General features: G+C 55.8%; 3 protein-coding genes across 6 annotated transcripts in view; all 3 read left to right on the top strand.

The window, feature by feature from the left end:
• The window catches only part of LOC120864309 (GEM interacting protein), a 9,630-nt gene extending 1,104 nt beyond the window's left edge, over positions 1 to 8,526 (top strand). Inside the window, exons 2-21 of one of the 3 annotated variants that reach the window (XM_040241280.1) lie at positions 106 to 190; positions 671 to 746; positions 857 to 914; positions 1,187 to 1,312; positions 1,405 to 1,469; positions 1,581 to 1,688; positions 2,127 to 2,207; positions 2,292 to 2,462; positions 2,553 to 2,690; positions 3,044 to 3,231; positions 3,465 to 3,571; positions 3,644 to 3,733; positions 4,066 to 4,143; positions 4,216 to 4,370; positions 4,541 to 4,729; positions 4,826 to 4,963; positions 5,066 to 5,262; positions 5,592 to 5,979; positions 7,561 to 7,627; positions 7,760 to 8,526. In XM_040241280.1, the coding sequence (XP_040097214.1) occupies positions 106 to 190; positions 671 to 746; positions 857 to 914; positions 1,187 to 1,312; positions 1,405 to 1,469; positions 1,581 to 1,688; positions 2,127 to 2,207; positions 2,292 to 2,462; positions 2,553 to 2,690; positions 3,044 to 3,231; positions 3,465 to 3,571; positions 3,644 to 3,733; positions 4,066 to 4,143; positions 4,216 to 4,370; positions 4,541 to 4,729; positions 4,826 to 4,963; positions 5,066 to 5,262; positions 5,592 to 5,979; positions 7,561 to 7,627; positions 7,760 to 8,133 (2,879 nt within the window). In that variant the 3' untranslated portion in view covers positions 8,134 to 8,526. Of the gene's footprint in view, positions 1 to 24; positions 191 to 613; positions 747 to 856; positions 915 to 1,186; positions 1,313 to 1,404; positions 1,470 to 1,580; positions 1,689 to 2,126; positions 2,208 to 2,291; positions 2,463 to 2,552; positions 2,691 to 3,043; positions 3,232 to 3,464; positions 3,572 to 3,643; positions 3,734 to 4,065; positions 4,144 to 4,215; positions 4,371 to 4,540; positions 4,730 to 4,825; positions 4,964 to 5,065; positions 5,263 to 5,591; positions 5,980 to 7,560; positions 7,628 to 7,759 lie in introns of those variants that run through there. The other 2 variants (XM_040241279.1, XM_040241281.1) reach the window with 2 other exon arrangements.
• An 883-nt stretch (positions 8,527 to 9,409) lies between these two features.
• Positions 9,410 to 14,044, top strand: LPAR2 (lysophosphatidic acid receptor 2). Of its 2 annotated transcripts, XM_040241276.1 has the most exons (4): positions 9,410 to 9,486; positions 9,671 to 9,832; positions 10,505 to 11,246; positions 12,024 to 14,044. In XM_040241276.1, the coding sequence occupies exons 3-4, from the start codon at positions 10,505 to 10,507 to the stop codon at positions 12,335 to 12,337; spliced, it is 1,056 nt and encodes a 351-aa protein (XP_040097210.1). In that variant the 5' UTR covers positions 9,410 to 9,486; positions 9,671 to 9,832; the 3' UTR covers positions 12,338 to 14,044. The 2 variants fall into 2 exon arrangements, with proteins under 2 accessions (XP_040097210.1, XP_040097211.1); XM_040241277.1 differs by lacking the exons at positions 9,410 to 9,486; positions 9,671 to 9,832 and having other exon boundaries at positions 10,382 to 11,246.
• A 1,842-nt stretch (positions 14,045 to 15,886) lies between these two features.
• Positions 15,887 to 18,567, top strand: part of PBX4 (PBX homeobox 4) — a 63,508-nt gene continuing 60,827 nt past the window's right edge. The window contains exon 1 of the mRNA XM_040241275.1: positions 15,887 to 16,121. Coding sequence (XP_040097209.1) covers positions 15,970 to 16,121 — 152 coding nt within the window. The 5' untranslated portion in view covers positions 15,887 to 15,969. The remainder of the gene's footprint in view (positions 16,122 to 18,567) is intronic.

Raw genomic sequence — 18,567 nt, 5'->3', positions numbered from 1 at the left:
ACAACCCCCCCTCGCTCGCCATCCTCTCCCTCCAAACGACCTGCCAAGGTGCAGTGGGTGGAGAGAGGCTTCTGTTGGCCTATGTGTGATACTCCCCTCTCCAAGGGTTACCCCCGGCTCCTGAGAGCAGGAAGAGGTACAGTGACATCTTCCGAAGCCTGGACAACCTCGAGATCTCACTGGGGAACGTGTGAGTCTGAGCCTGAGTCACCCCAAATTCTGCCAGAACCCCTAAATCCCTAACCATTTAGGGTCCCAAAGCCCCTTGAGGAACCTGCAGCTTCTGGATGCACTTACCTAATAACCCAAGAAGCCTAAGAGAGGGCCCTCAACACATCTGAATATCCCCCAAATTCAACCCCCTAAATCCACCAGCAACCCCCAGGGTGATCCTAGGGCCCCCACATATCCTTCTTGTGACGCTTGTGACTCCTTAAAACATTGGAGAGCTTTATAATCCTACTCTAAACCCCAAAGTTACCCAGGATCCTTCAAATTCTATCTCAAATTTCATTTAAAAAAAAGCTCACTTCCCATCCCTCAGGACCCAGATATGACAGATGTCACAGAGGTGATATCTAGGACCATCCCCAAACTTCCCTGGGGTCCCCAGCACCCTAGGTGGGACAGACTCAGTGGAGGGTGGCATCCTGACTCCCTGACCTCCCAGGACTCTTGAGATGCTGGCTGGAGACCCTGTGATTTCAGGAGACCTGGAACCTGACAAGAAACCCACAGCCACTTTGGTGAGAGATGGAACCCAGGGGACAGGGAGGAGGGGCCTCAGAGGAGAGACTGAGGAAGGTGGGGCGCTTGCACTGCGTGTTCCTGAATGCTGTCTCCCCCCACCCCTCAGACCAGTGAAACCAGCCGTTGGAGTGGCCCCTCCCCAGAGGACCCTGCACCGCTTACAGGTAGGGGGCTCTGGGGCCAGAAGCATGGGGGCAGAAAGGAGTCCTTCATCACCAACTGCCTGTTCCATGCACCAGGGGCATAGCAGTGCACGCAACAGGTGTGAGCCCCCGTCCTCAGGGAGCCCCAGTCTCAGCAGAGAATCAGCGTAAGATAGCAACCTGGATAAGTAAAAAGCAAGGAGTGTTTGGAGAAGCCATGGCATGTAGAACAGGGTTCACTGGTCTGGTCTGAGGGCTCAGGGAAGTTTCAGAGGTCCACCCATCTGCCCCAGGGGAGGAACTGGACTTGCGGCTCATCCGAACCAAGCGGGGCGTGGATGCAGCCCTGGAGTACGCCAAGACCTGGAGCCGCTACATCAAGGAGCTGCTGGCCTGGACTGAGAAGAGAGCCAGCTATGGTGAGGGCTCCTTGGGCCCAGTCTCAGGCCCTGCACTGGACCCTGGTGTACTCGCACCCTGCCTGACTCAGATTCCTGCTGTCTACCCCCAGAGCTGGAGTTTGCCAAAAGCATTATGAAGATTGTCGAGGCTGGCAAGGTGTCAATCCAGCAGCAGGTAGCCCTGAGCAGACACTGGCCCCCAGAGCCCAACCCCTCCAGAATCCCAGCTGGGCCCCCCCTGGATCCTCAGCATCCTCTAACACCAGCTGCCTCTCCCCTCTCCCAGAGCCAAATGTCACTGCAATATGTCTACCTCCTGTTTCTGGACCACGACCTCAGCCTAGCAACCCTGGCCATGGAGACACTGGCCCAGCAGAAAAGAGACTATCACCAGGTGAGGGGGGCCCTCATGCATCATTTCTCCACAAGCATCCAGGGAGGCATCATTACCATCAGCACCATTTGTTGATGAGGAAGCCGAGACCAGGGATGCTGCGGAACTTGCCCAAGGTTACCCAGCAGAGATTCAAACCAGGCTTCCTGTGTGATTGCAAAACTGTGCTTTTGTTTGTCTGCGGGCCATGGGTCAAGATGCCGAGTGTACTCAGGAAGAGAGCCTTGGCATCCCCAGCTCCAGACCCAAAAGGATGGAGGTGACCACCGAGATTCTTTGCGGAGAGACCACCGGGGTAGGGGAGGGCAGATCTGGGGGAGAAGACCCAGGAGAGAGTGCAGACCCAGAAAAGGGTCCAGAGGGTGAAAGACAGGTGGCCACAGTGAATGGGATGACCGAGCAACCCAGGCAGCATTCCTCATTCCCCATCCTTCCCAGCCCTTGGCTGCCAAAAGGACTGAGGTTGAGAAGTGGCGGAAGGAGTTCAAGGAGCAGTGGATGAAAGAGCAGAAGCGGATGGTGAGGCCTAGGGTTGCGGGCTGGGAAAGCGGGTTGGGGGAGGAGATGAAGAAGCCGGAAGACCCGTCCCTCTTCCGCCCCTAGAACGAGGCGGTGCAGGCGCTGCGGCGGGCCCAGCTCCAGTACACGCAGCGCAGCGAGGAGCTGCGGGTTCGCTCCCAGGTGTCGCCTGAAGACCTGGCTCTCCAGGCCTCACCAGGCCCCAACAAACATCAGGAGCGGCGGCGGCGCTCTCGAGAAGAGGCCCAGGCCAAGGTGGGGACCCCGCCCCGGGCCCCGCTGCGCTTCAGCGCCCCCAGCCCCACGGATCTCTCCCATACACGCTCCCTGCCTCGGTTTCTCCAGGCGCAGGAGGCCGAAGCGCTGTACCAGGCCTGCGTCAGAGAGGCCAACGCGCGGCAACAGGAACTGGAGGCCACCAAGCAGCGGATCGTGTCACACGTGCGCAAACTGGTGCTGCAGGGGGACGAAGTGCTGAAGCGGGTGAGGCCCTAACCTGACAGCTGCCCGCCACGCCGCTCAATAGCACCCCTGGGCCTCACCTGCCCCTGGACCGCCTCCGGTGCACCAGGACTCGCTCCCTCTCCCGGGACAGCCAGTTTCTGCCTCCAGACTTCCTTTCTCGTCCCCACTCAAGGGGTCCTCCCCCGAGGTTGACCCACCCGGGTTCTGATCACACTCCTATGCCAGCGGCAGGCTCAGTCCCTCAGCCACCTCCCACTGCCCTGCCAGGCCCCCAAGCCTGGACCAGCCTGGACGGAGCGGGTGTCTCTCAGGGTCAGGCCACGCCCCAGGCTCCCAGGCTCCGCCCCTCTCACGCGGGCTCCGCCCCACAGGTGACCCTGGGATTGTTCGGGCTTCGACAGGCTCAGGCAGAGCGTGCCCCTCGCGCCTTCTCCGCCCTGGCCGAGTGCTGTGTTCCCTTCGAGCCTGGCCAGCGATACCAAGAGTTCGTGAGGGCCATACAGCCCCACTCCCCACCGCCCCCGCCACCCGCCTATTCTTTCCAGGAGTTCACGCACAGGTGGGTCCCCAGGAGCAGGGTCAGATAGGAAGCCAGGGAGACGTGGCGCCAGGCATTTGGGTGGGGTTGTCCTAGTCGTGGGAGGGTTGGGAATTTGGGGTTACTGCACTGGGGCATGGCCATAGGGCTTGCAGACCCAAGTCCTTGAAGTTGGGTCCTAAAAGGGATGCCGGGGTGATGTCAGTCCCAGGCCAGCTTCCTGATCATCAGAGCCCTCAAACCTCTCCTCTCAGTTCCCCTCTGGACACAAGAAAGAAGCTCTCTGGAGCACCCCCTCCACAGCTGGATGAGAGTGCAGCTGAGCCAGGCCCTTGGGAGGACACAGGCACAGGCTGCCAGGGTGAGTACCGTGAAAGGCGGGCAGGAGTGGTGCGGGGAGAGGGCCACACCTGACCGACCTGCCCCTCCCTAGGAGCTCCGGGCCTCACTGTGGGCAGCGATGTGGACAGTGTGGGTGGTGGCAGCGAGCCTCGTTCCCAGGACTCTCCCCCCTCCAGTCCAGGTGGGACCATCCTCGGCCCCTGGCCAGGCTCCGACCCTCAATCTCGAACCCTCTTTCTTTGACCTCTGACCTACCCTGCATCCCTGACCTGTTTTCTCAACTTCTGACCCATTCTCTTGATCCAACTTGGAACCACCGCTACCCTCAGGTTACTGACCTATATTCTTCAGCCCCTAATCCTTGACCTGTCTGACCCCCCTGACCTCTGAGGCATTTCCCCAAGGACATCCGTGGGTGCTTTGGGAAGGCTGAAAACCAGGAAGGTCTCCTTAGCCTTGGAGCCTCCCCCATGACCTCTGTGACCCTCACCCTCTGTAACCTTCTGACTCCAGGCTCCGGCACAAGGCGGCTGGTAAAAGTGTCATCCATAGGTACCGAGTCTTCAGATGACTTTGAGGAGCGAGACCCTGGTGAGGCTGGAAGCAGGTGGAGGTGGGCTGGGGAAGGACTAGGCACTTCTGACCCTGTCTCCCTCCCTGCAGACCTGGGAGATGGGCTGGAGAATGGGCCAGGGACCCCCTTCAGGAAGTGGACACTATCCAGCGCGGCCCAGACCCACCGGTTGCGGCGGCTGCGGGGCCCAGCCAAGTGCCGAGAGTGCGAGGCTTTCATGGTCAGCGGGACAGAGTGCGAGGAGGTGCGGCCCGGGCTGACCCCCAGTGACCTCTCTGACCACAGGCATCTCCCTGGCCTGAGATTCCTAAGACCTTCCCATGAGAGGCCTGCCCTGATCTGATGCTCCCCCATGAACTCCCTGAGTATCTCTATGACCTTCTCTCCCCACTGACCCTCATGACCTTCCCTCAGTGCTTTCTGGCCTGCCACAAGCGCTGCCTCGAGACCCTACTGATCCTCTGTGGACATAAGCGGCTACCAGCCCGGACTCCCCTCTTTGGGGTCAGCTTCCTGCAGCTGCCCAGGGACTTCCCAGAGGAGGTGCCTTTTGTGATCACCAGGTGCACAGCCGAGATAGAACAGCGCGCGCTCCATGTGCAGGTGCTGCCTTGACCTTTGACCACCCCTAGTAGTGACCCAGCCCTCTCAATGGCCAGACTGCAAGCCAGGTATCCACTTCCCACCCCTGCCCTGCAGGGCATTTATCGGGTCAGCGGGTCCAGGGTCCGCGTGGAACGGCTGTGCCAGGCTTTTGAGAATGGCCGAGCATTGGTTGACCTGTCAGGGAACTCACCTCATGATGTCTCGAGTGTTCTCAAGCGATTCCTCCAGGAGGTGGGTGCTCAGTGGCTTGGGACTCATGGGCCAGATGGGCTCAGGCTGAGGACCCTCTGCAGCCCACCCACACCCATATCCCCCCTGCCATTCCACCCCCAGCTCACTGACCCCGTGGTCCCCTTCCACCTCTACGATGCCTTCATCTCTCTGGCTAAGACCCTGCATGCAGACCCTGTGCACGACCCTGGGACCCCCAGCCCCAGCCCTGAGGTTATCCGCTCGCTGAAGACCCTCTTGGTGCAGCTGCCCGACTCTAACTACAGCACCCTGCGGCACCTGGTGGCCCATCTGTTCAGGTGTGCACTGGCCTTGATCTTAACATGTGACTTCTGACCTGAGGCTCAGACTGTTGTGCCCCCCTTAGACATGGGACCACTGACCCCTGACAATGACTTCTGACCTTCATATGTGTTTTCTGAGCTCTGAAACTTAATACATGACTCCTGACTTTGGATGCTGACCCTTGACCCCCATCTCCAGGCTTGTGGCTGCTGGTCGCAAACAATGACCAGAACCTCTTACCCATGACTTGAGCAAGTCGCCACTAGCCTGGTTTGCAGGTCCTACCCAGTGACCAGTAATCAGACACTCTGTGCCCTGATCCTTCTGCTCATGCTGTCCCCAGGGTGGCTGCACAGTTTGAGGACAACAAGATGTCTGCCAACAACCTGGGCATTGTATTTGGGCCGACGCTGTTGCGGCTGCCCAACGGTCCAGGGCCAGGCGGTGCCGGACCTGTCACCTGCCTGCTGGATTCCGCACACCAGGCTCAGCTCATCGAGTTCCTCATTGTGCACTATGAGCAGATCTTCGGGCCTGACGAGCTCCTCCTGCCCACTGAGCCCCTGCCCCGAGAACCCAGCCCACCCCCTGTGACCCTCCCAGCTAGCCTCCAGCCACCACACTTACAACTTGTCCTGGACCCCCTGCCCTTATCCCTAGCCTCAGACCGGGACCCAGACGCCATGCTCCTTGGTGCCCTGGAGAAGCATCCCGAGGCCACGCTCCCAGAGGTAGGAACCTGCTGAGCCCACAGACATGGGGAGAACCTGCTCTCCATGTAATCCTCCCACTGTCTCTCCTGTCTGCCTTCCTTCCTTCCTTCCCCTTTAAAATTGTCTATTTCATTCCCTTCCTCCTTTATTATTGACCCTGTGCTCATCCTGAAAGGAAAAGTAAGGAATGGAGTGGTGGGAAATAATGGAGTAACAACAGGGTACAGCCTTGCAGAGATCCTAACATGAATACTATTGATTCCTTCAACAGAATATTTATTGAACACATACTGTGTGCCAAGCATTGTTCTAGGCACTACATATATATCAGCAAAATATTCAGACTCCACCCTCTTGGTTGCCTACCTTCTAGTGAGGAAAAAACCAACAATAAACAAGATATATGATACAAAGTCATACAAAGGTATATAGGATGTTACAAGGTGATGAGTACTTTAAAGGAAAGAAAGGGTTGGGTAAAGTAAGAGACAAAGGGATAGGTAAAGTAAAAGAAGTCAAGGGCACCAAGGTGAGAGGTGGTGGGTACTTTGTAACAGTAAATAGGATGCTGTGGGTGGGTCCCATGAAGAAGATGAGTTCGCTCAGAGACTAGAAGGATGTGAGGGGGAAGTAAGCCAGGTGGAGATCAGGGAAAGGGTGTTCCAGGCAAAGGGAACAGCCAGTACGAAAGCCCTGAGGTAGGACCATGCCTGGAGTGTTCAGGGCATAGCCCTATGCTGTAATGAATGAGTGAGGGGAAGGTGGTAGGAAGTGAGGCCAAAGAGGGGTGTGCAAGCCTCCACTGACTGCATATCTACAGTGCAGGTGAGCTTCCATACTAAGTGCCCTAAGAGGTACGTACTGTTAGTGAAAACCATATGTAGATGGGACTCAGGGGAGGCCTCCTGTCCCTCGGGTCCTGATATACTCACCATTCCTGAGAACTTGGATCTCCCCTGTAGAACCCCAGAGCTGGTAAAGGGGCTGTCAGTGAGGTGTGGGACTCAGAACTTCAGAAAGTGCTCAGGACACAGAGAGAGCATTCCAACTGCTATTAGCATTTAGCTAAAGGATAAACTAAAAGGTAAACAGATAAGCTAAAAAAGCAGGCCTAAAATTGCAGAAAGTATAGCAGGATGGAGATCAGTAGTTCACCCTTTCCTAACGGAGAGATGGCTGTCACTTTCCAGGCTGGTCCTCTGCTGCCTGCAATGCGGGAGACCTGGGTTCGATCCCTGGGTCAGGAAGTTCCCCTCGAGTAGGGAATGGCAACCCACTCCGGTATTCTTGCCTGGAGAATCCTGTGGCCAGAGGAGCCCAGTGGGCTACAGTTCATGGGGTCGCAAAGAGTCACACATGACTGAGTGACTAACCAACAACGTCTGCTGAACAAAGGCACTCTCACTTTACAGAGCCCACAGTTGAGATTAATGACAGGAGGGCAAGCAGTACATTCTTAAGGGCGTCATCTCTCCCCAAATAACAAAACTGCAAAGAGGAGCTTTGTTCAAGTGTCTCCAAGAACTAGGATTTTATTGCTGGTTGTCTCCAAGAACTGGGATTTTATTCCTGGAAGTCTCATTCCTGGGTTTCTTACAGATTTCAACTCTGCAGAGTGAGCAGGAAGAGGAAGTAACCGAAGACATCAAAAATGAGGGAGGGGAAGGTGAGTGTGTTAGAGGTTAGCCCAGGGTTCTGGGGTTGCTCCTGCCCTGGGGTTGCTGGACTTGGTGATGACAATGGAGGGTGGTATCCAGAGGACTTTGGGGTGCTTAGCATTGACCACCCTATCCCACAGTGCCCAGCCAAGGGCCTGAGGACTCACCCCTGGGGACACAGCCCCGTGGCCACTTCAGCCGCCAGCCAGTGAAGTATCCCCGGGGAGGTGTGCGGCCTGTCACCCACCAGCTGTCCGGCTTGGCCCTGGTGGCTTCCAAATTGTCCGAGGAGACCCCCGTCACATCAGTGCCCCAAGGGAGCTTGCAGAGGCGAGGACCCAGCCCTGCCGCTACCACCCGTGAGGACAGCCCTCTGCGCCGCACCCCTCTGCCCAAGCATTTTGAGATCACCCAGGAGACAGCCAGGCTACTCTCCAAGCTGCACAGCGAGTCTGTGCCCATGGCCACCTGCTGCCCAGACCCCCAAACTGAGGAGGCTGAGGACCACTTCTGACTATTCCAGCGCTCTGATCAAGAAGGCCAGGACTGGGCCCAACTTCCCAGGAGTTAAATGTTGGGGTGTCTGGAGAGTTGCTCTGAGGAAAGACTACATGGCCTAGCAGAGAACTAAAACCCTTTTGGTGGTACCAGGATACCCTCTACAAGACACAGGTCAATGTCAAGCATCAGGGCCACTCAGGTTCAGAGGTTACTCAGGGTCAGTATAGGTCATGGGATCCTTGAGACAGGGGTGCTTTTTGCTACTTTGGTTGTGGCCACTCCCCCATCTCTGTCTGCCTCCTTAGCTGATCCCACGTGGCCAGATATTGGAGGGTGTGGCAACTCAGACTCAGCATCCTGGTGGTGCCTGCGGTCTGTGGCCTCCGAATAAACTGTGTCTTTTATATCCTTGAATGTCTTTCTTTGCTGGGGGAGGGTGACACAGGAGAGGTCGGTGAGGCAGCAGTCTTCCGCTCCAGTTTCACCGACTACGGAAGCCAAAGCCCTTATTTTCATCTCAGAACACCCCCGAGCACGTACAGGCGGTAGAGGCTGGGCCTGGACACCTGGCTGAGTCACACGGGCCGGGCCTCCCAGAGCTCCGCTTGCGATCCGGTCCTGCGAAATCAAACACTTAAAGTGCAGATAACCGAGACAATAGGGCTGTGTGCTCTGGGACGTGGGAGTCCAGGGCTGCCACAGGCGTGGGCCGGGCAGGGAACAGCGCTGAGGAGGGAGGCATTCCGAGAAACCTGAGTGCGACCGGACAGTCCGCTGGGGCCAGGCGTGCGGTAGCTCTGGGCCGGCGAAGCCAAGGAGGGGCTGGGGTCCGGGCGAGGGGAGCGGGGTCGGATCAGGGCGTGGCTTGGAACTCGGCGACGGATTGGACGCGAGGGAGCGGGCGGGGGAAGGCCGGGGCGGGGGCGCGGACCAAGCGACCACCCGGACGTGGGCCCGGGCGGCGCCAGGTCACGGCGGGAACTCTCGGCCAGCCCCGCGAAGGCCCACAGTTGCAGGCGCGAGAGGTGTGCGGGGACAGGAGGTGGGGGTCCCGCGCCGGAAGTGGAGGGGGCGGCCGAGGGGCCGCGAGGCGGAGAGGAAGCGGGGAGCTGCGGTTCCGGACGCCCCTGTCCCTGCCGCGGCTGCGGAAGCAAGGCTCCTCCAGGTGGCGGGGACGGGGCGGGGCTCGCCCAGGTGGTGGGGGCGGGACGCCGCGACGGGGGCGTGGCGGCGGGACCCCGCCTCCCGCGCTTCTCGGGCCGTTCGGGCCCGGCGCTTCCAGACGCTCTTCGGCTCCCGCCCTGGTCGCCCGGCCATGGGTCTCGGGCGCGGGGCTGCCCAGTCTGCGGCGTGACGGGCGGCTCAGGTGAGGCCGGCATCGACTGGGGGGTGGGTGCGCGCGGGCTCTGGGGAGGGCGCGGCACGTGCCCGCGGGCCCCAGGCGCCTCACCCTCCTCTCCGTCCTTCTTCTCCTCCCCCAGCCTGGGTCCCACCCCCACCCCCCTAGGCCAGGCCTGCCACCGCCTTCCTGACAGCCCCTTTTGTCCCAGAGGCCGCCAGCGTCTTCATTCCCACCCGGAGCGGCCCGACGCACCGCCTGCTTCGGGGAGCACTCGCGCGCAAAGCAAAACCCGCCGCCCAACTCATGGAGCTGCCTCACTGTCCAATCTGATCGCCCAGGTCGCCACACCCCAGCACCGACCTCCTGCCAGGTCCTAGCAGTGGCCCCACCCTGCGAACACGCCCGCTGGTTTCTGCTCCCTGCACTGACCCCGGCACCAAACTGAAACTCCCTTGTCTGCTTTCAGGGCTCACACCCCTTTGTCCTGCCCTAATCTACTCCCCGCACCATCACCCAACACAAGTTGGTTACAGATTGGCCCCGGGTGGGCAAATGAGTGTTGTTTTGCTTTTTTCAGTTAAAAACAAAACCGCCAGTCATTTGATTCAGGGGATATCTTTACAAGAGGCTTATTCGTAATTAAGCAACAGCTGCCCACCCCCCGACTCATGGAGCATTTTTTTCCAGGTCAGCCCTGTCCCCACCAGTGCCGCTTTGCCATGAGGCATCTTCCCTGGTGGTCAGACGTCTGGTAAAGAATCCACCTGCAATGCGGGAGACCTGGGTTCCATCCCTGGGTTGGGAAGATCCCCTGCAGAAGGGAAAGGCTACTCACTCCAGTATTCTGGCCTGGAGAGTTCCGTGGACTATACAGTGCATGGGATCTCAAAGAGCTGGACAGGACTGAGCGACTTTCGCTTTCACTTTCATCTGAGTTTGAGACGCTTGCCCTTCCCATCTTAACCCTCCCTCTGGCTGCTGCTCCCCTCTGTGTCCTTCCACCAAGGACTGCCTGTACTGACGTCCCCCTCTCTGCCCCCAGATGGTCACCATGGGCCAGTGCTACTACAATGAGACCATCGGCTTCTTCTACAACAACAGCGGCAAGGAGCTCAGCTCCCACTGGCGGCCCAAAGATCTGGTCGTGGTGGCGCTGGGCCTGACTGTCAGCGTGCTGGTGCTTCTGACCAACCTGCTGGTCATCGCAGCCATCGCCTCCAATCGCCGCTTCCACCAACCCATTTACTACCTGCTCGGCAACCTGGCCGCAGCTGACCTCTTTGCCGGTGTGGCCTACCTCTTCCTCATGTTCCACACAGGCCCGCGCACAGCCCGGCTGTCACTCCGGGGCTGGTTCGTGCGGCAGGGCCTGCTGGACACGAGCCTGACAGCCTCCGTGGCCACACTTCTGGCCATTGCCGTGGAGCGGCACCGCAGTGTGATGGCCGTGCAGCTGCACAGCCGCCTGCCCCGAGGCCGGGTCATCATGCTGATTGTGGGCGTGTGGGTGGCCGCGCTGGGGCTGGGGCTGCTGCCCGCCCACTCCTGGCACTGCCTCTGTGCCCTGGACCGCTGCTCTCGCATGGCCCCCCTGCTCAGCCGCTCCTACCTCGCCGTCTGGGCGCTGTCCAGTCTGCTCGTCTTCCTGCTCATGGTGGCTGTCTACACCCGCATCTTCTTCTATGTGAGGCGGCGAGTGCAGCGCATGTCCGAGCATGTCAGCTGCCACCCCCGCTACCGTGAAACGACGCTGAACCTGGTCAAGACCGTTGTCATCATCCTAGGTGAGTGGCACCCTGCTTCCTGACTGCCAATCTGATCGAGCGTGATGGGTGGGGATGATTTGAGTGGGGAATGTCCTCCAAGGAAGTGATACCTGCGATGAGGCCAGGGAAGAGTTCCAAGCAGCGGGAACAGAAAGTGAGAGCTCCAACCAGACCAGCCCAAAGAGAGAAGAAGGCCCACGTAGCTGTTCTGTGAGGAGAGGTCAGCACAGCCTTAAAGGGTACAGACAGGAGCTTGTTCTGAGTTCCGTGGGAATTTAAGGGTTCTTAGCCAGGAGTAATGAGGTCAGTTCGGCTGTTAAATGTAGAATGGTCTGGGTTGAGGACACACACCACCCCAAGAAACAGAATAACTCTTCCCAATCATTCCTTTTCCTCCACCAACTAACTGGCCAGTCCCATGGTGACCTTTCCACCAAAGAATCTTCGGTGTCCAGGATCCTGTCCACTGTGTGCGTGCATGCTCAGTCATGTCTGACTCTCTTCAACCTCATGGACTGTAGCCTGCCAGGCTCCACTGTCCATGGGAGTTTCCAGGCAAGAATACTGTAGCTGCCATTTCCTACTCCACCTGTCCACCGTATACCAGTTAGGAAAAGCAGACAAATCAGAGAAAGGTTCCCCTTCTTAGCCGTTCTGCCCATCATGCTGCAAAGGCAACAAGACAGGAAGCATTTCCTTGTAAACCGCTCAGCTGTCGCCCAAGATCTAGAGAGTCCCTCCAGCTTTGAGCGGTTGGAACAGCTGGCCCTGCTCACATCAGGCTCTATCCCACAGGGGCATTTGTGGTTTGCTGGACGCCGGGCCAGGTGGTGCTGCTCCTGGATGGTCTGGGCTGCAAGTCCTGCAACGTCCTGGCAGTGGAGAAGTATTTCCTACTCTTAGCCGAGGCCAACTCTCTGGTCAACGCCGTGGTGTACTCCTGCCGTGATGCTGAGATGCGCCGCACTTTCCGCCGTCTCCTCTGCTGTCGGTGCCGCCACCCATCTACCCATGAGTCTGTTCGCTACGCAGCCTCCACTCACATAGGCACTAGCACTCGCATCATGCTTCCTGAGAATGGCCATTCCCTGATGGACTCCACCCTTTAGCTAACCTTGGATTTCAGCAGGGTACAGCAAATGCCACATCGCTGCCCCAGGCCACTGTGGATGCACCTGGCTCTACCCAGTCTGTGGGCCAGACTTAAAGGCAGACCGTCAGTCTGACATGGCATGAACCACTGCCAGCCCTACCCAGGCACACACTGTGCCTGTCTCTGAGCCTGCAGGTTAGGGTCATCTATGCAACTGGGAGGGAGTTGAATGGGTGCAAGAATCGGGCTCTGAAGTCATCTCAGGTTGGGGAGCTTTTTAACAGACACTTTTCTACTTTTTTATGCACATGCCTGGTAACCCCTGTGGACTGCTTTCTTGCCTGTGGTGGTGTAGATGATAAAGATGAGAGAGACGAGGACTCTCGGACCACGCAGTCCAGGGAAGCAGGGTAACAAGGATGGATTATGGGTGCCCTGTCTGCCTGAGGCTGACTGTTTAGGGGCACAGACAGAAGTGCTGAGTGTGAGCTGGGAAAGGTCTGTGACCCCTTGCAGCCTCCAAGGGTCTTGCCTGTCCCCATGAGAACTGAAGCGGTCTACAAGGAGGGCATGATTTAAGGAGTAAACTTTTCTACTCTGAGATTTTCAAAACCTCTTCTGTTGTTAGCTTGGTCTGTCTGTCCCTGTGTCCCAGAATTGTCCACCTTGGCTCAGACTGAGCTGGGATCCTTCAACATGGCATCTCCTCAGCCCTGTTCTCATTCCCCCATTGGTCTCTTTCCTTTGTCCTCTGTCTCCTCCACCTGTTCCCCTGCCTCCATCTTGCCACCTGCCTCCCTGTCTCCATCCTCTGGAGCCCAGAGTGGTTCCTGGCCTGTGTAAGCCTACTGCTTGCCCTTTTGTCTGAGTCCAGGTTGTTAATAGTCGGGTGTGTCTATCCCATTGCCCACTCTATCACCTACCTATAATAGAAGGGCTAGGGGTTGTGGGGTCCATGGACCAGCACGCAGGATTTTAAAGTTGCCATTTCTCAAGCTCCTCTGCTGTGCCTGGCACACAGATATGTACTTTACTCTTTGCGACCCCATGGACTGCAACACGTTAAGGCTTCCCTATCCATGACCGACTCCCAGAGCTTGCTCAACTCATGTCCATTGAGTCGGTGATGCCATCCATTTCATCCTCTGTCCCCACTTTTCCTCCTGCCCTGTTTCCCAGCATCAGGGTATTTTAGGTACATTATTTAATCACCATCTGCTTCTTGTGGTAAAGGTGTTATACATATTTTTCATGTGAGGACAATGGCCCAAAAAGATTGAGATTTGGCCCATGGTCACACAGCTTCAGAAGGACATAGAGGGGGCTAGAGAGGCCCCTGAAGAAAGGGCTTCAGTTTTCCATCAAGTCCGGAATTGGTCACAAGCTCAGCCCGGCTTTGCCCGCTTCACTCTATGGTTTCTCAGATGTGCCAGACCCATGATGAACCCCCTCTCAGATGCTCATAGAGGCAATCTGCTAGGCGCAGAGTGAACCAGGATCTGGATTCTCTGCTTCCACACCTAGCCAGAATTTGAACCCAGGCCTCCCATCAGAGAACAAATTCTTAAACTACTAAAGCATTCATTGCCAAAGAACCAAAAACATGTAGGTCTTTCTACATGGAATAGGGCTGGGTTTCCCTTTGGGAAACTCTCCCGGCCCTACAACAGCTCTGTGAGGAGGCAAGAATAAACTGGGGTGCTAGGTATCCCAGGGTCCAAGGTGGGCAGTGTGGTTCCTTGAGCCTGGGCCCTGAATTGCCAGAAGTGATGACCTTGGCCAGCACCTCTACCACACAGATGAGTACGCAGTTCTTGTCTCCATGGAGCTCCATGCCTGTTGGACAGGAGTATTTGTTTCAGGTGCAGAGGCAATCAATTCCTGTGGGCTGGGAACTGCCCCCAGTGGTCTCCGAAGGTAGCTCTGTTTCATGTGCTCTGAGCGGGCTGCTGTTGCATCAGCATCTTCCAGGTTCTAACCCACACAATTCTGGTCTCCTTTGGGATCTTGTGCCGTCAGTTTTTCCCTCCCCTGTAGGTTCTCCCCTGTCTGCCAGGTGACCAGGTTTTTTTGTCTCAGACGGTACTCATAGCTTTCAACCCCCTCCTCCCACCACTATTCTCTGAAGGATGCCAAAGTTACTGAGCACTTTTCAGGTCTTTTGTGTAGTCACTGACCACTCTAGTCACTGACATTTCCATGGTCTCCACGTGTTCTAGTACTTCTGTTAACGGGCCATGTCGTGGTTTTCACGTTAGATGGTGTTTGCATTTCCTCTCCAACAGTAGTGGGAAGAAGATTCTGAAATGTTCACAGGAAGCTTAAGTTCCTTTCTGAGCCTGTGTCAGAAATCTGTCCCCAAAGCAAACAGGCTCGAGGAGGTCCCATGACTTTGGAGAAGTGATTTATGTCCAATAATAAATCCTTGTCTCTCACACAAAAATCCTCTGATGGTGGGAGTCCTAACAGCTAGAAACAAAGGCCTGTGAAGATTCACTCTGCTTTGGGGATGCATCAGGGTAGGTCCTCAGAAAGCATCCTTCTCATGCTAGCGGAATGCTGTAGAGCGAAAGAATGGATTAACAAGCAAGGTCACTCTTAAGCTGAATCTTGAAAGGTGAATTGGTTTCTGCAACTGAGAAAATCACTCAGTTTTAACTCCCAGCCACCATCACCACATATTCCTATGCCACCCATGGAACATTAGAGGTGCAGCAGGGGAGCCAGGAGGCTGGAAGCCCCAACCTACCTGATGGGACCTAGGCTGAGGGACGCCCTAGCTCACTGAGCAGGGATCTGGGGCTCAGGGTTTCTGTAGATTGTGTGTGTGGCGGCGGTGGGGTGGGCGGGTGGGGGGTTCTGAAAGGCAAGGGAAGGTCTGAAAACAAAGGGTGGCTTGAAGGAAGAGTGGAGTGTCTGAGAAGTTAGGATCTGAGATGTGTAGGTTCCTGAGGGATGCTTTGAGACATGGGAGCCTATGAAAAGGGGAGGTGGGGGTGGGGGGGGCTCTGGCTCTGAGGAGAAGTAAAGTGCCTCTGAGCAGGAGCGGTCGCTCTGAGGAAATACGGAAAGCAGAGATGTGAGAGGTGGGAGACTCCAAAGCAGAGCAAAACAGGCGTCGCCCTCTCCGGCTGCAAGAATGTGTGCTTAGTCGCTCAGTCTGATCCCATGAACTGTGTACCCCGCCAGGCTCCTCTGTCCATGGGGATTCTCCAGGCAAGAATACTGGAATGGGTTGCCAGGCTCAACTCTAGGGGATTTTCCCAACCCAGGGATCGAACCCAGGTCTCCCGCATTGCAGGCGGATTCTTTACGGTCTGAGCCAGCGGGGAAGAGGGAGGGGGTTAAAATGGAAAGCGCCGTTGCCTCAGCAACCTCCAAAAGAGTCCTAGGCCGTTGAGAGGGGCTGGTGGGGGCGTGTCTCTAGGCGGTGCGGGGATGCTTGGGCGGCGGTGGTTGGCTGGTGGCGGTAGTAGGGCGTGTCCCTAGGCGGGGCGCCACCGCCTGGCTGGCGGCGGTTGGCCGTAGGCGGCGGCGAGGGGCGGGGCTCCGGGGTGAACGCACGGGGCGCAGGGACTGCAGCAGTTGGCTACGACGTCTGCGCGAGCTCTCCAGGCTCGCCAGCTCCTGGTTGAGCACCCCCAGCTCATGGACGCTCCGCAGCGCCCGCCGCGCCCCGCGCCGCCACCGCCTGCCCCGCGCCGCTCGCCGCCCGGGCCCCCACCGGGCTCCAACACAGGAGACGTCCTGCAGCGGATCATGGCCATTACCGACCAGAGCCTGGACGAGGCGCAGGCCAGGTGCTGGCGCGGATTCGGCGGGGTCCTTCCAAAGTCGCTTCACTGAAGGGGGCGGGCCGAGGGGCCAGGACCGGGGCAGCTGGGGTCGTGAGGGGTGAGGAAGGTGCAAGGTGAGAGATGCGATGAGTCTCTGGGCGGAGAGAGGGAGGGCAGGGCGCATGGGAGGGGGAGGCTTGAGGAGGACTGAAGCCGGATTCTGAGGCCGAAGGGACGTGAGGGGTTAAAATGGAACAGATTGAAAGGGGGCTTATGGAGCTAAGCAGTTGAGTGATAGATTTTAAGAGCTCTTCCTGAGGTGAGAGGGATGGGTTTAAGGAGAGTTTGTGGATGGAGAGGTTTATGGTGAAAGGTGGTTTCAAAGTTTATGAAATGTAAGGGGGAAGAGTTTTGGAGATGAGGGGTGTAAGAGCTGAGAGGTGGGTTCACACAGGATTTGTGAATAATGGACAACTGAGTGAATCAGTGGTATTTATGAAGATGGGAAATTGAGGGGGCCGGTAATGGAGAATGAGTTGTGGGAATTAAGACTGGAGAATAAAGAGATGGTGTCATTTGATTTGGAATGATCCAGTAAAAAAGTTAGTGGGGAAGCTGAGTGGAGACAAAGGATCCCCCCCTTTTCTTAAATTAATTTGGCGAATATTTGTTCGATACTATGTGTGGGGCACGGAGCTGGGTGCTCTCATAGTCACCGTTGTCATGCTAATGGTTTGAGAGAGAGAAAATAATAACAAAACTAAGTTGTGAGAAAAACTGTAAGTAAAGGGATGGAAAGCTGTGGGAAGCCAGGTGGAGAGGGCACCGCACCTTCAGAAGCCCCAAGGTGGGAAAGGGCAGGAAGAAAGCAGAGCTAAGGACTGAAAGTCCCCAGTAGAGTGGAGAGAGTCTGGAACCAAGATCACATGGGGATGACAAGCCTCGGGAAGGAGTCTGGGTTTTATTTCAGGTGTAGTGGGAAAATCACAGTGGTTTTTATGTCTCACCTCCACCTACCACTTGTCAGCCAGCCAGGATTGGTAGAAGGGGCTTCACAAGGCAGCCCATTATGTTTGGGGTCTGCTTGAATTATTAGAACTAACATTATTAGATAATTAGATAACTAACATGATTACTAGAATTACTAGAACTAACACCCAAAAAAGATGGCCTTTTCATTATAGGGGACTGAAATGCAAAAGTAGGAAGTCAAGAAACACCTGGAGTAACAGGCAAATTTGGCCTTGGAGTACAGAATGAAGCAGGGCAAAGACTAATAGAGTTTTGCCAAGAAAATGCACTGGTCATAGCAACACAACACAAGAGAAGACTCTACACATGGACCTCACCAGATGGTCAACACCAAAATCAGATTGATTATATTCTTTGCAGCCAAAGATGGAGAAGCTCTATACAGTCAACAAAAACAAGACCAGGAGCTGACTGTGGCTCAGATCATGAATTCCTTATTGCCAGATTCAGACTCAAATTGAAGAAAGTAGGGAAAACCGCTAGACTATTCAGGTATGACCTAAATCAAATCCCTTATGATTATACAGTGGAAGTGAGAAATAGATTTAAGGGCCTAGATCTGGTAGATAGAGTGCCTGATGAACTATGGAATGAGGTTGGTGACATTTACAGGAGACAGGGATCAAGACCATCCCCATGGAAAAGAAATGCAAAAAAGCAAAATGGCTGTCTGAGGAGGCCTTACAAATAGCTGTGAAAAGAAGAGAAGTGAAAAGCAAAGGAGAAAAGGAAAGATATAAGCATCTGAATGCAGAGTTCCAAAGAATAGCAAGGAGAGATAAGAAAGCCTTCTTCAGCGATCAATGCAAAGAAATAGAGGAAAAGAACAGAATGGGAAAGACTAGAGATCTCTTCAAGAAAATTAGAGATACCAAGGGACTATTTCATGCAAAGATGGGCTCGATAAAGGACAGAAATGGTATGGACCTAACAGAAGCAGAAGATATTAAGAAGAGGTGGCAAGAATACACAGAAGAACTGTACAAAAAAGATCTTCACGACCAAGATAATCATGATGGTGTGATCACTCACACCATCCTGGAGTGTGAAGTCAAGTGAGCCTTAGAAAGCTTCACTACGAACAAAGCTAGTGGAGGTGATGGAATTTCAGTTGAGCTATTTCAAATCCTGAAAGATGATGCTGTAAAAGTGCTGCACTCAATATGCCAGCAAATTTGGAAAACTCAGCAGTGGCCACAGGACTGGAAAAGGTCAGTTTTCATTGCAATCCCAAAGAAAGGCAATGCCAAAGAATGCTCAAACTACTGCACAATTGCACTCATCTCACACGCTAGTAAAGTAATGCTCAAAATTCTGCAAGCCAGGCTTCAGCAATACATGAACCGTGAACTTCCTGATGTTCAAGCTGGTTTTAGAAAAGGCAGAGGAACCAGAGATCAAATTGCCAACATCTGCTGGATCATGGAAAAAGCAAGAG

Source organism: Oryx dammah, unplaced genomic scaffold (assembly GCF_014754425.2).
Source record: "Oryx dammah isolate SB20612 unplaced genomic scaffold, SCBI_Odam_1.1 HiC_scaffold_5, whole genome shotgun sequence".
Taxonomy (NCBI): domain Eukaryota; kingdom Metazoa; phylum Chordata; class Mammalia; order Artiodactyla; family Bovidae; genus Oryx; species Oryx dammah.
The sequence above is the reverse complement of the archived record's forward strand: the minus strand, read 5'-3'. Positions and strand labels throughout refer to the sequence as shown.